General features: G+C 44.7%; 1 protein-coding gene across 5 annotated transcripts in view; it reads right to left on the bottom strand.

Moving 5' to 3' along the window:
• The window catches only part of LOC120754463 (exocyst complex component 3-like), a 41,302-nt gene extending 29,390 nt beyond the window's left edge, over positions 1–11,912 (bottom strand). For all 5 annotated transcript variants that reach the window (XM_040068039.2, XM_040068041.2, XM_040068040.2 and 2 more), the window contains exon 1: positions 11,790–11,912. In XM_040068039.2, the coding sequence (XP_039923973.1) occupies positions 11,790–11,877 (88 nt within the window). In that variant the 5' untranslated portion in view covers positions 11,878–11,912. The remainder of the gene's footprint in view (positions 1–11,789) is intronic.
• Positions 11,913–12,402: the final 490 nt, after the last annotated feature.

Genomic DNA, 12,402 nt, shown 5'->3' with positions numbered 1-12,402 from the left:
GAAGTGGCCTTATAAATCCTTGCATTGAGAATATCTTAATACACATAGAAAGAGAAGACTGAAACAACACTTTTCAGAGTAGCAACTTAGTCTTCAGCAATGTTTTCTGCCACATAAAACACCACAGCACTGCAGGCTGCCAGTCAAGTTGAAGTGCAGTCACTCAACAGCTTGGTCTCTAATCTTATGAGTTACCTGAAGTTATCCAAGAAAGGCTCCAAGGGCAGATTTTTTAGAGAAAATCTACAACTTACGTGCTGCTTGGTCTCCTAGGAATGGAAAGAGCTTTATAAAAAAATTAGTCATGGATATTGTTTGCTAATGTGGTGAAGAATGCATTACCTCAACCACTACCATGTCTCATTTCAAGATGATCCATGATTTTATCCAGAGGGGTTTTTTGGGAAAGTTTGCATTTTGAATATTCCATCTACATTTGGACAGACAAGCCTAAAATTTTAAGTCTCTTCATTTTCCTCAGATGAACAGGATTCCTCTGTGCATTTTTACATCAATTCTTTCCAGCAGTAAAATCTTAAAGTTCAACTGCAGAGGAAACTTCCTACACACATCTGTACCCACAGCCCTACACAGAGCAGCATATGCAGAGATTTGGGACTAAAAATCCACATGACATCATTTACAGGCTTTTTCTGCTGCCACAAGAGGCCAGTGATTGTGTAACTTCCAGTCTTCATTGTTTCACCCCCCAGTGCACTGACATGGCTCCACAGGCACATCTGCCAGACACCATCTGGAGGCTAAAAATCATAGCTACAGATCAGCTGCCAGGACATCCCAAGACCTCTGACACATTTCAGTATTAACAAAATGTCAAAACTCAACTGTTTCTCCCCTCAACATTCAGTGCAAGAGTGTCTGGCTACAAACTAAGGTAGGAATGCCCCATGCACTTGCACTGCCAAAGGAGCTATTGGATGGGGCATATTGATATATTATTATATTTAAATAAATATATATTCTTATATTACCTCATTGACATTTCTTATTTAATGTAGTAATTTATCAATATATGAATACGTTTATTTGTATGGGGTGGGGTATACTAACAACAGTACTCAGGGCTCTCATGCTCTTGGCCAAACAGGTTATTTAGGAGAGGAGGTAGAAGAAAAGAGGTCAGCTTTTAATCTTCAGAAATGCTCTGCGCCAAGTGTCTCCTGTTGTCACTTCTGGACAACCTGAGCAAGAACTCCATTCCTGTCCCACAGCGAACCTGGTTTAGCCACTAGCCCTGGTAAAACTCAGGATATCCAAGATGCCAAATCACACTGTTAAAAGGTCCATTTTGAAATATTTTTTGCAATCTTAGCACTGGAGCTTGCTAGCCACAGTGAGGGACTTGCTACAGCAAGAGGTACCCAAAAGGCTCCTAGGAGAGAGCCAATCATGCTCTGAAATGGCTTCAGAAAAATACCCTGGGGAGGAACTCTTCATGAGCACAAAGAGAAGCATTAAATTTTTATTAGCATCAGTTCAGGCTGACTAAAGCAGGCTTCCCAAATGCATGGTAATAAAACATTTACACTACATCGCTGGGTTTTCTTCCAAAACCAGAAAAACATCTAGAAGAGAAATAGCACTAGAAAATTCAGTAGCGTTTCATGATGTGGAAGCTGCCTGAAGGTCTTCAACAATTTCAGACCCATTCCTGTCTTACAGGAATGAAAGAAATCCCAAGAAAACAGGAGGTGGGCAAAACCTGGTGGGGAAGACATCAGGAAAAGGCAAGGTAAAGGAAAGGGAAGAGTATTTGTAATGCATGTGTCTGCTGTCAGTATCAGGATGTATCTCATCTTTCCATCACTTCCCACGTCGCAGCAGAGTGGAGGGATTGCTATATAAAGATCCAGAGACACTACCTCAGCTCCCCAGAGCTGCACAGCACCAACTGCCAGCACACTGGCACCGTTCCCCTGCCGCCTCCTTCACAGCCGCTCTGCCGCCTTCATCGCTCGCAGAAAGATTCTCCCTGCAAAGGAGGAAGATGTGGTCCTCGAGGAACCAAAATTAGGTGACTTGTAAGGATGTTTCTAAATTATCGAGCAGATTAAAAAAGGAATCGCTATTTTTTTCCCCACCGTGAACAAGCACGTTATCTGCACTGTTACTTAGATCTCCTGCACGTATTATTTACTGGCTGTCGAGACCAAGACTCTTGAAAATGAATAAAAAAGGAGCATTAAGGCCACATCACAACAAAGGATTTAAGTTACTGACAGTTTCCTTTTGTTTCAAAGAGAATATTCCGCCTCTTAACTGTACACATCTGTTTAGTGAGCAGGAAGTAGTGGTGCAGAGTGGTGTTTGTACACTCCATGACTACATGACAGCAAATGCCTTGGAGTCAATAACCTCTGAAAATCGTACAAACTGCAAACCAAGTTGACACAGCTGATCTTGACACAGCACAGAATCGCTGGATTGTCGGGCAGCTGCCTTGGAGCTTGTCTGTTTGAATAAATGGGTCAATAATGGTATTTTCTGCACAAGAGTTTAATGTGGAGCTTCCAAGCCCAGTAATGGTTGTGCATTCACTGAGGTCTCCTTGGCTGTTACCCCACTCTTTACAGTTCGATATACCTTACATGTAAAATGGCAGCAAAAATACAAGCTTTCATGCTCAAAACCTGCTTTACATCAGGAAAAAGATGACTGCACTGGTTTTGTTGATGAGGACAAGAAGATGAACTGGGCACTCCCTATCTCTGATTCCTATTAACCTTCCCATGGGTAACTAGTCTACACAAAAGCAAGGCCAAAGAGCTGTAAAATATCTTTGGGATAAAAATGTCTATGGATCACACTTTGTACAAGTGGGACCTGAGTACCTCATATCTGCAACTGCCTTCTCCCACCCTCTGCATACGTAAGTAAAATGGAGAAAAAGCATATTAACATTTTCTTTCCTCTTCCTTCCCAGTCTCAAGGAGCCATGGAGTCCAGATAAATCAGGAAATCCAAGCTGGACTGTAATTTTATATAAAATATATAATACAACAGATCTGTGGTGCAACTAGTTCCAAGAAGAAGCAGATGTACCTTGTGATTATTAATTTATTCTAACATTTTTGAAAGGAAGAGATTGGGAGAGATATTGATATGTATGGCAGGTACTGACTAATATCTAAAACCTTTGGCACTACCATATGTTCCTGGAAATAACTGCCAATGCTATTAATTGCTGTCATTGATGACAGCATGTAAATGACTGTCTAATCTGCATGTACAATTAAATAATTAGATGCCATATGTAAAAGCAGTTATTTATAGGTGCGAAATCAGAGAAAAAGTTCCAACTCCTTTTTTATAATATATGTTCTCACAGATCAGATCCTCTTCACCGTAGATAAAGATCTCCATTACTAAGTACCCTATCTTGGGTTAAAAAAAATTAAAATCACAATTAATACCTCATAGTATTGATTTTGCCCCGCGATGCACCGATTCAGTAACGCTCTCACCCAGCCTGCTGGCAGGATGTTATAGCTTCTGTCCACAAAATGCCTGTCAACTTCTGGAGCTCACTGTGAACAAAACAAGCCAGGGAAAAACCCATCCCGCTGAGGGCCTGTCCACCACATTCAGTGAAGGCTTGATCTATTCTTATGAGCAGCTGACCTAGATTCTCTGCTTGAATGAGAGCATTTCCCAGCATCGAGGCTGCTCAGAGTCAGAAATTCATGTATCTCTTATCATGAGAGATGGGAAAACTAAGGAAGAAGATACAATCTTAAGGGAAAGTGATGGCATCCATTTGCCATAAAAACTTTATCCACATCCCCACAGAGCACTCCCTGACACACTTCTGCTCTCATTTCAGAGTCTGGAAAGGGCTACAGCCTTCCTTATAGCACACATGACAGGCCACGCAGCCAGAGCTCCGTGGAGAGGCTAAGATGTGCCAAAGCTGTGGAGGACACAGCCGCACAGCAGAGTGACCAGCTTGCTGCTCCAGAGCCACCTGCAGCTTCCAGCAGCTTCCAGCAGCTTCCAGCAGGTCCTGCCGGCAGTGAGGCTGTGCTGGACCAGGGGCTGCTGGTTCACACCATGCCAAGGGGAAATGAGCCAGCTGAGCCCTACACCGCTGAGCTGTGGTGGGATCCAGCTGCAGACTCTGCACATCCATCACCCCTGGGAAGCTAAGGAGGCATCAATAAGGCAATGCCATGTGCTACTGGTGAGCCATGCAGGACACTTCTCCTTCTGCCAGTTCTCCAACATGTGGGAAGCACATCCTGTGGTACTCAATACTGTAAAGATAGTGGTAGGCTCAGGGGGGCAGAAAGATGGGTCAGCCCTGGGAAGAGGACCTTTTCATCCAGCCTCTGCTGATGATCCACTTTGTCCTCATCTCCCTGAGATCCTATCAGGCCCCCCCATGGGCCCATCTCAGTAATCTCACATATTAACCAATTTGACTCAAAAAAACAGTGACCTCCAAGGATGATTTCCAGGAAATCTAAGGGTGTCCATCACTGTGAGGGAAGCTACCTTGAGACCAGCTCTTGATGGCAGCTGTCACTGTTGTCACTGATACTGAGCTGCCCACAGAGAACCGTTCCAGATCCAGGCCAGGACCTGGACAATATCCACTCAGAAGGGACAAGAAAGAGCTGGCACCAAGGGATAACTCTCATATGCCCCAAGGTACAGCTTCTGCCCCAGGGCTATGCTGCTGTCCTGGCCACGGGGGACAAAGATGGGAGCACAGACTGAGTCCATGGTGTGGGCAGGAGCTGGGCAGGCAAGGGTAATTTCCTTCAACACAAGAATGTTTCAATCTGTGCCACAGATGAAGATAGAAAGCTAAACTCAGATAAACAAATTCAGGTCCACAGATCACAGAGATATCCTGCCCATTCTCCAGACATGAACACCCCAGACTGAGGCTGCAGAAGAGGATTTCTGCTCATGTGGACCCTCACTGACTGTACCACAGGGGTGCAGCTTACACATCCAGCCCACACAAAAGGCAAATGACTGCTGTGGGACATGCTGCCAGTGAGCATTTCCCCAGCCCCTCTCTGAAACCTCCAGAGGGGCCACCAAGAATCACAGAATCGTGGAATATGCTGAGTTGGAAGGGACCCACGAGGGTCATCCTGCAAGGAGTCCAGCTCCTGGCCCTGCACAGGACACCCCCAAGAGTCACACCATGTGCCCATTGTCTGAAGAAGGCACTATAAGAGCTGTTTGACCACCTCTCAGTTCAGATCTGGTTCAGCAAATGCAAATACCCTGTCAGGCAGTGGGTTTTCCTCACCAGCTTTTTTGGGTATTTTTGCATGTGGGCAACATGCAAACTAGGTCAGTATTATTCCTACCAAAACACTTGCTATGGGTGTTATTTTTAGAAAAGCATGTGATTGTCTGACTTTTATTTATGAGCACAGAGAAAGATCCACTGTATATTTTCCTGTCTGTCTTGTTTGGGGTGGTTTGTTTTTATACTTCTTTGGATAGGTTGCTGAGATCTTGGGCCTCTTTTTAAAAGGCAAATTCAGATATTGAGAGACCTTGCAGGTTGCATGCCTTGGCAGTCAGTGAAACAAAGCACAGGCAGCAGTGAGCAAATGAAACTGGACAAGAGCACGGAGAGAATATGAAAAAGCAAGATGATGACGCAGGTAACAAAGGATGAGGATATGAAGCAGAAAAAATGCTGGGGGTCATGGGAGATGGGGAAACAGGCAGAGTTGGATGGATAATAGAAAACGCATATCTTCACAACTCCTAAAAGGGTATACCCAAAACCTCAGCAGTCAGACAAAAGCCAGCAGGACACTCCAGTTCAGTGAACAGAAAACTTTTCCAGAGATTCAAATTTATTTCATGAGAGTTCTTCTTACCTCCTTGGCACAAAGCAAACAAGTCAAAACCAAAATCCTGCACCAGCTTTTCATTCAGCAGGTTTGTGGTCACAACCCTGACAGATATCCATCAAACAAACAAGCCAGGGGAGAGGGCCTCTATAGCCAGGACCTTCTGTGTCCAGATCTCTACTTGCCTGGCTTTCATCTGATCTATCTGGGTAGTCCAGAAGTTTTGCCCAGTGCTTAAATCATCAGACTACCCAAGTTCTGAGGAGGCGAGTCCTTCCACTCACTGCATGGCCAGTGTGAAGTGTACATCTCTGTGGATAATCCAGATTGCTGCTGTAAGCAGAAAAAGGACACAGGGGTAGGCCGTGTCCTTCCTCTCAAGTGAATGCAGATATCTAAAACAGGCCTGGCAAGCAGCACACCAGCACTGGCTTCTTCTCTTCATCAGCAGCAGAAAGAATTTAGAATGAGTAGCTCAGGCACTGATAAATGTATGTCAGAACAGATGAACCACAGCCTAAATTTCCAGAAATTACCTGCAACAAAGAATGTCAGGAACCTTTCTCCAGGCCCACAGGTCTTCTGACTTTCCACTCACATGAAAAAAAAACAGATGTCTATGATCAGTGAGGGCACGGGGTCAGCTCTATGGCTGATGACTCCCGGCCTTGATGGGCTGCAGATTGTGCAATGGAACCTGGCAAAAGTTGCTTGCTAGAGTGAGTCACCTCAGCAGGAGGGAAGTTCCACACTGAATCTTCTCTTTCCACCTCCCCAGAGCATCACCACCAGCCCAGATCTTCTGTACAGCTGGGCAACACCTCTGGTTCTTGGTTTCAAAGCTGCACAAGGAACATCAGAATGTGCTGCTGAGATGAGGAAAGCATGGGACAATCCTCTCCTGCCACAGAAAAAGGGAAGAGGTTGAGCTGGCTGGGAGAATCTGGTGATTGCTGACAACTTTTCTGCCTCTGTCTCTTGCCCAAGACCCGCTACCCCAGAATAAGGGCCCTTTTGGGGTCTCAAGTGCCTCTTTGGCAACATACCAACACATTGCAGACACTAAAATTCATTGAAGTTGCTCTTATCTATCCTTTGAAATTGATCTCAGGCCCTGAAGCTCCCATCCCAAGCATCCTGCCTCCCTTACATAACAGCTGGTACCATCTAGGTACCTGCAAAACAAACCAAGAACTTTAAAAGGAGCAACACAGGCGAAGACAAAGATAACTGAAGCAGATCCAACTCATCTTCCAAACCCTAAATAACATTTCTTTTTCCAGAAAGACCATTCTGCCACAGAGCATCAGGTACAGCCTGCAAACGGAGTTACACAAACTACAGCTTCCATGCAGGGCAGGCAACAGCAGGTTCTCCTGCAAACAGAAGCAGCACAAATGAACAGGGAAAGGACAGGCCCTGTTACACATGGCATAGCATGAGAACTCAACTCTGTGCCTAAGACACAGAGAGGAAGAATGATACTCAGACATGCTCAAGAATGTTTTGAGAACATGGGACATATTCTGAAAGCTGGAGCAGCCTGGTTGATACAAGCTGGCAGGAGGCTTAGCCATGCTTCTCTGCCTCATCATCTAACATTGATATGCCACCTGTTTCTAATATTGGTCCCAGAGAAACCACTGGTTTGGGACAAACAATATGAAGACAGTTTCTTATACCCCAAATTTTCCAATTTTTTTGCCATCCCTCATATAATACACACAGATCTCTTCTGCTATCTGTAACCTGCAACAGCTCGCATGTGACACTGCACTGAATTTTCTGTAACCATATTTGGAGGGGGGGACCAGTTAATCCACATATACTTAGTCAGTGACACATGCATTCTCTATCTTATTGTCTAAACCAGCAAGCTAATACTGCCTTGAAAAAGAACTGAAAGCAGCGATTATTCACTGCACTCATTAGCAGCAAAACCAGATTGATTTCCAGCCATTTCAGTTACACTCCTGAAATTAACGCAGTTAGTGGTTGGTGCCAGAGTCCCATTTAGCTCAAGAGCCTTTTGTAATAACAACAAACAATAGCTTCTTCTTCATTTATCTGGCTTCCCTTAAGAGGAAGAACCCATGTTACAAAGGAAGGGCTACATAATAGTGTTTTACTAGCTCAAGGTAAGTGGGACTTTCACAAGTCCCTTAGAAATTTCAGTGTTCGCAACACCCATGGAAGTTATGAGTAGCCCAAAGGAAAACAGTCTGATCTTGGTGGCAGAAGAAGCACAAATGAGTGCAGGACAATAGGCACAGGCCAACAAAAAGCAGAAGGAAAGGTGTAATGGGAGCTGGGTAACAGGAGAGCTGGTGCAGGCCTGCTCTGTATCCCACCAGCACCATGCATGATGTCTTTGAAGGTCACAGAGCCACCCCAGAAGCTGAAGGTGTTGTAGAGGTGAGAAATGCAGCTCCTCTATTCCTGCTAAACAGACAACACCAGTCATCTCCTCCTCTCACCAAAGTGATGTTCCCCTCACTGCTACCTTTCCTCACGGGAATATTCATATATTGTTCCAGTACAAAGCTGCTGTGAGAGCAAGTTAAAAATCACATCAGACTCATTCTTTAAATATCCCTTTTTTCTTTCTTCTTTTCTTTTTTTAAAAGCATGAAATGAAGACATTGTGTCTTCTTCAGAGAGGGTAATTATTTATTAAAAATGGCCTGCCAGCACCATGAATTTTACATGACAGAAGCTCAATCCCACAACACGTTTAAACCTCTCCTCGTTAGTCCTCAGAGCTCTGATCCTTCAGCCAGAAGATGTGGCACATCCCACCAGGAGTCTTGGCACAGGGTCTGACTAATGTTTTCACAGGCCTATCCCTTCTCCCTGCTGACCACCCCTGGAACACAGCCTGCCCTGAAACATTGCCTTGGATGAGACAGATCTGCTGCATCAGCTCCTGCCCGCAGTGTGTCCCACTGAAATGCCCCCCACGCAGGCTGTTTGGAACACACAGATGTGAGCAGAGCTTTGGCAGGTCTAGCAGAGTATCCTATCTGCTGCAAGGCCTCTGGAGGTCACAGATAAACAAACCCAGGCAAGGGCAATGCTGGGGGCATAGATATACAAGCAAAACAAGACAGGCAGCAGATCAGACATGTCTTCCCATGATTTTGCATCTAGCGCAGAACTCAGTTGATGACTGTGGAATTATGCTTCGCAATGAACATTCAGAAAACCCAGATTTTAATGATATGTATTCAATTCTCAATTAGCTGTGGAAGATTAGCTTGGTTGGGGATTAACCAGACACTCCCTCCCCATAGCAACCACAGCTACAACACCATGGCACCATGCATGGAACATGACCCCCTGGGCTGTGCCCCACTTTCACCTCAGCAGGTTAAAGCTGTCCCCACTAAGGACAGAAACTGGCAGGTTTCCTACAATCCTTTCACCTGTAGAAGATCTGCATAAATTCTTATCCCCTGAACCTCACAGAGCCTGTACAAGCCAGGATCTGTTTTTTCTTGGTTACCCCATCCCACATTCTCTTCAATGGCTGAAAGCTGATGATATTTACATGAACCAGCCAACACTAAAACAAGAACACACCATGTAGCCTGCAAAAGCTGTCCCAAGTATTAGGCAGCTGGTGTGCTGACACCGTTGCCTATGTGCTGAGTAACGATGTCTCACTATTTCTTTGTGCTCCCTTGCCCATGTCTTTCCATCTGTTTTTCCTTGGCATCCATTCGGATCATATGCTGCTCAAAGCAGGGCTTTCTGTCAGCACCTGGGAGATAATCTGTGACAGGGCACTGCAAAAATCAGTCTGATTGATTCATGTGAGTGATTAGTGAACTCGAGTTGACGCTGTACAAGGACATGTGTATGAATGGGTTAAGCATGGTGTGTCTGGATGGAAAACGTGACTCATAAGTGTTACTAACATTATTCTTTCCTGTGTCCATAAACCTAAGCAAGAAATGGGAGAAATGGAGTGGGTAGAAAAAGACAGCAGGCTGGCAGGCAAGTATCTCTTAAATACAACTGCACTGAATTAAGGGTACATAGATCAGATGCTGAGAAGAGCAGAGCATTTGCTACTCCTACACACAGCCCCATTTCTTCTCTTACAGCAATTAACTTTGCATGCTTCTCCATTTTGTTTTTTGCTTCATCTTTCACATATGTAGCCCAAGATTTGGATCTCATCTTCAGTATCCCAGTGGCTTCCTAGCATGACACGTGCAGGCACAGCTACACCCACACATTGAGGCATCTCTTCCTGTGCCTTCTGTACATGATGATAGTGCAACTACACTGGTCACCAGGACAACAGTCACAGCCTGTCAAACTGATAAGAAATTGGTTGGTTGGGTTCATGCTCTGAAAGACAGCAAGACAGGGGCAATAAATGTAATACACAGCAGTGAACTGCGAATGACATTTGGTTTTCCCCTTAGGGAGCTGAAATGAGAACAAATATGAGAGTAACAAAGAAAGAAGAGAGTCTGAAGAGGCTTCTTGTTTAACTTTTAAAGCTCCTTAGTTAATGGGAGATGGGAATTTTCCTATGTAAGACACAGGATTGGAGCTCAGATGTGGGGCTTATCTCAGCCTTCTCATGAAAAGGCAGAGGTTTTGAGCTTGTATAGTCCCAAATTTCCAAAAGTGACCAAGGCTACGGTCATGCCAATGGGCTCAGAGGTTATCACTACCAGACACCAAAGCAGGGGGCAACTAAGAGGAATAAGCATTTACTTTGCTAGAATTGCCTTTCACTAACAGCAGCCTGAACTGCTACAGGACTCTGCTACCTCAGACCAGCACCCAACATGTCTCTTGGCTGGATCTGAACCCACTGCAGGAGGAGTAAATGATCTCTTCCTGCAAAACAGCCCCACCAAACAGTGCTGAGCTGCATACAGATCCGGGACGTGCCATTCAAGAAAACTATTTTGCCAAACAGGCATTCAGTAGTCATGGAAGTCAAGATGTACATCCAAACTTCTGAATGCCGTCAAAGCTCAGGGAAGCCCAGAACTGTTATCTCTCGCATTCAATATTACTTCTTCTAGGTCCACAGTCTCACCATTTTGTCAGTGCAGAAACAGATATGAAAGACAGTCTGATAAGAAAACCAGTTGTAACTCGAAGTGAAGTCAATTTTATAATGTTGTCTATAGCCTGTGGCGGGAGTAATTTATCGAAGAGGTAAAGCCTTGTCACAACAAAGAGGAACTGTGCATATCCAGGTGAAGTACAAGAACTTTAGTAAGACTTTTCCTCTAAAAAAGGTAAGAAATCATCTCCTGTCTCTTTGAGAGATACTCATGGATACAGCAGGGCTTCAATCAAAGCAAGACTTGCACTAGCTGTGTTCAAAATAAGGTCTGAAAATCCATGTCACAATGGTCAAGCTGTAATCCAAATGGGAAAAGGGAAGCAATATAAATACTGGCAGACAACAGCTGATGATAAAAGGGCAGGTGATTGTTAAATGTCTTCTCCTCACTTTTGTTCCTCACTCCTTCCTAAACACAGATGAAGAACTCGAGTATCTGTATCCTGTCTCTCAGCATTCAGACACCCTCTCCATCCCCTAGACTGTATATAAGGGAGAGGTGAACTTCAATCCAGCTGTGCAAATATCTCTGTTTTGCCTAGGCATGAGATACACACTATGGTCCGACACATTCAAGGCCTTTCTAAGCAACAACAAACCAATGCCAAGAAAGAGAAGAATGTCATCAAGGACATATGGGTTTTTTTTCTTGCACTTGTTTTGCATCTCACTCAAAATGGGCAAGCATAATGCAGGAATACAAAGAGGCCTTTCCCAGCAAGCAGCGTGGCGTGCACGCCTGGGTCACCTCAGGCAGCTGCCTGCCTGCCCAGTGCCCTTTACCCTGTTTAGATAGTAGCTGTATCCTTTTAGTATCAAGATGTGGATACTTAATGCATGCCCACCTTTGCCCCCAGCCGCACACTGTTTCTGCTTAGTTAATGCTTTTCTTGGCAGGCTCAGCCAGGCAAGCCAGAGTTCAGCTTGCGCCATGATCAGCTGAAGCACAGATGACTGGCTCTGGGAAATGCTGCAGAGGCACGGCCAAAATGAACTGAAGTTGCTCACAAGGAGCTGCAAATTACCCTGTGTTGGTAGTCAGCCAGTTTGATCCTGGCCCATGACTGGGCATCCAGCCACAGCCCAAGGACAAATCAAAATAAACAAACCAGAAGTTTCTTCTAGGGACATAATATGAAGAGGTTTTCAAAGCAGGATTTAAGAGCAGAATGCTGTCTGTCCATGCCATAACAGCATGGACAGCACAATGACAGACCCTCTAAAAAGCTTTAAGTACAGTCAGTGCTAGCGGGAAATGGACAAGATAAAAAACACAGAACACAAGTTAAGATATATGTGGCTTTTCACAGCTTTGGCACAGCTCTCCCATGCAGGCAATGCATGCCAAGCTTTCAAAAGTGGTCAGTGCAAATGGTTGAAGTTTAGCTGGTCTTGAGTACAGGCTTAAGACTGTCACTTTCTTTCATCTGATATTTTTACGTATTTGTTGAGAAGTCG

The sequence above is a fragment of the Hirundo rustica genome, chromosome 6, assembly GCF_015227805.2.
Source record: "Hirundo rustica isolate bHirRus1 chromosome 6, bHirRus1.pri.v3, whole genome shotgun sequence".
NCBI lineage: Eukaryota > Metazoa > Chordata > Aves > Passeriformes > Hirundinidae > Hirundo > Hirundo rustica.
The sequence above is the reverse complement of the archived record's forward strand: the minus strand, read 5'-3'. Positions and strand labels throughout refer to the sequence as shown.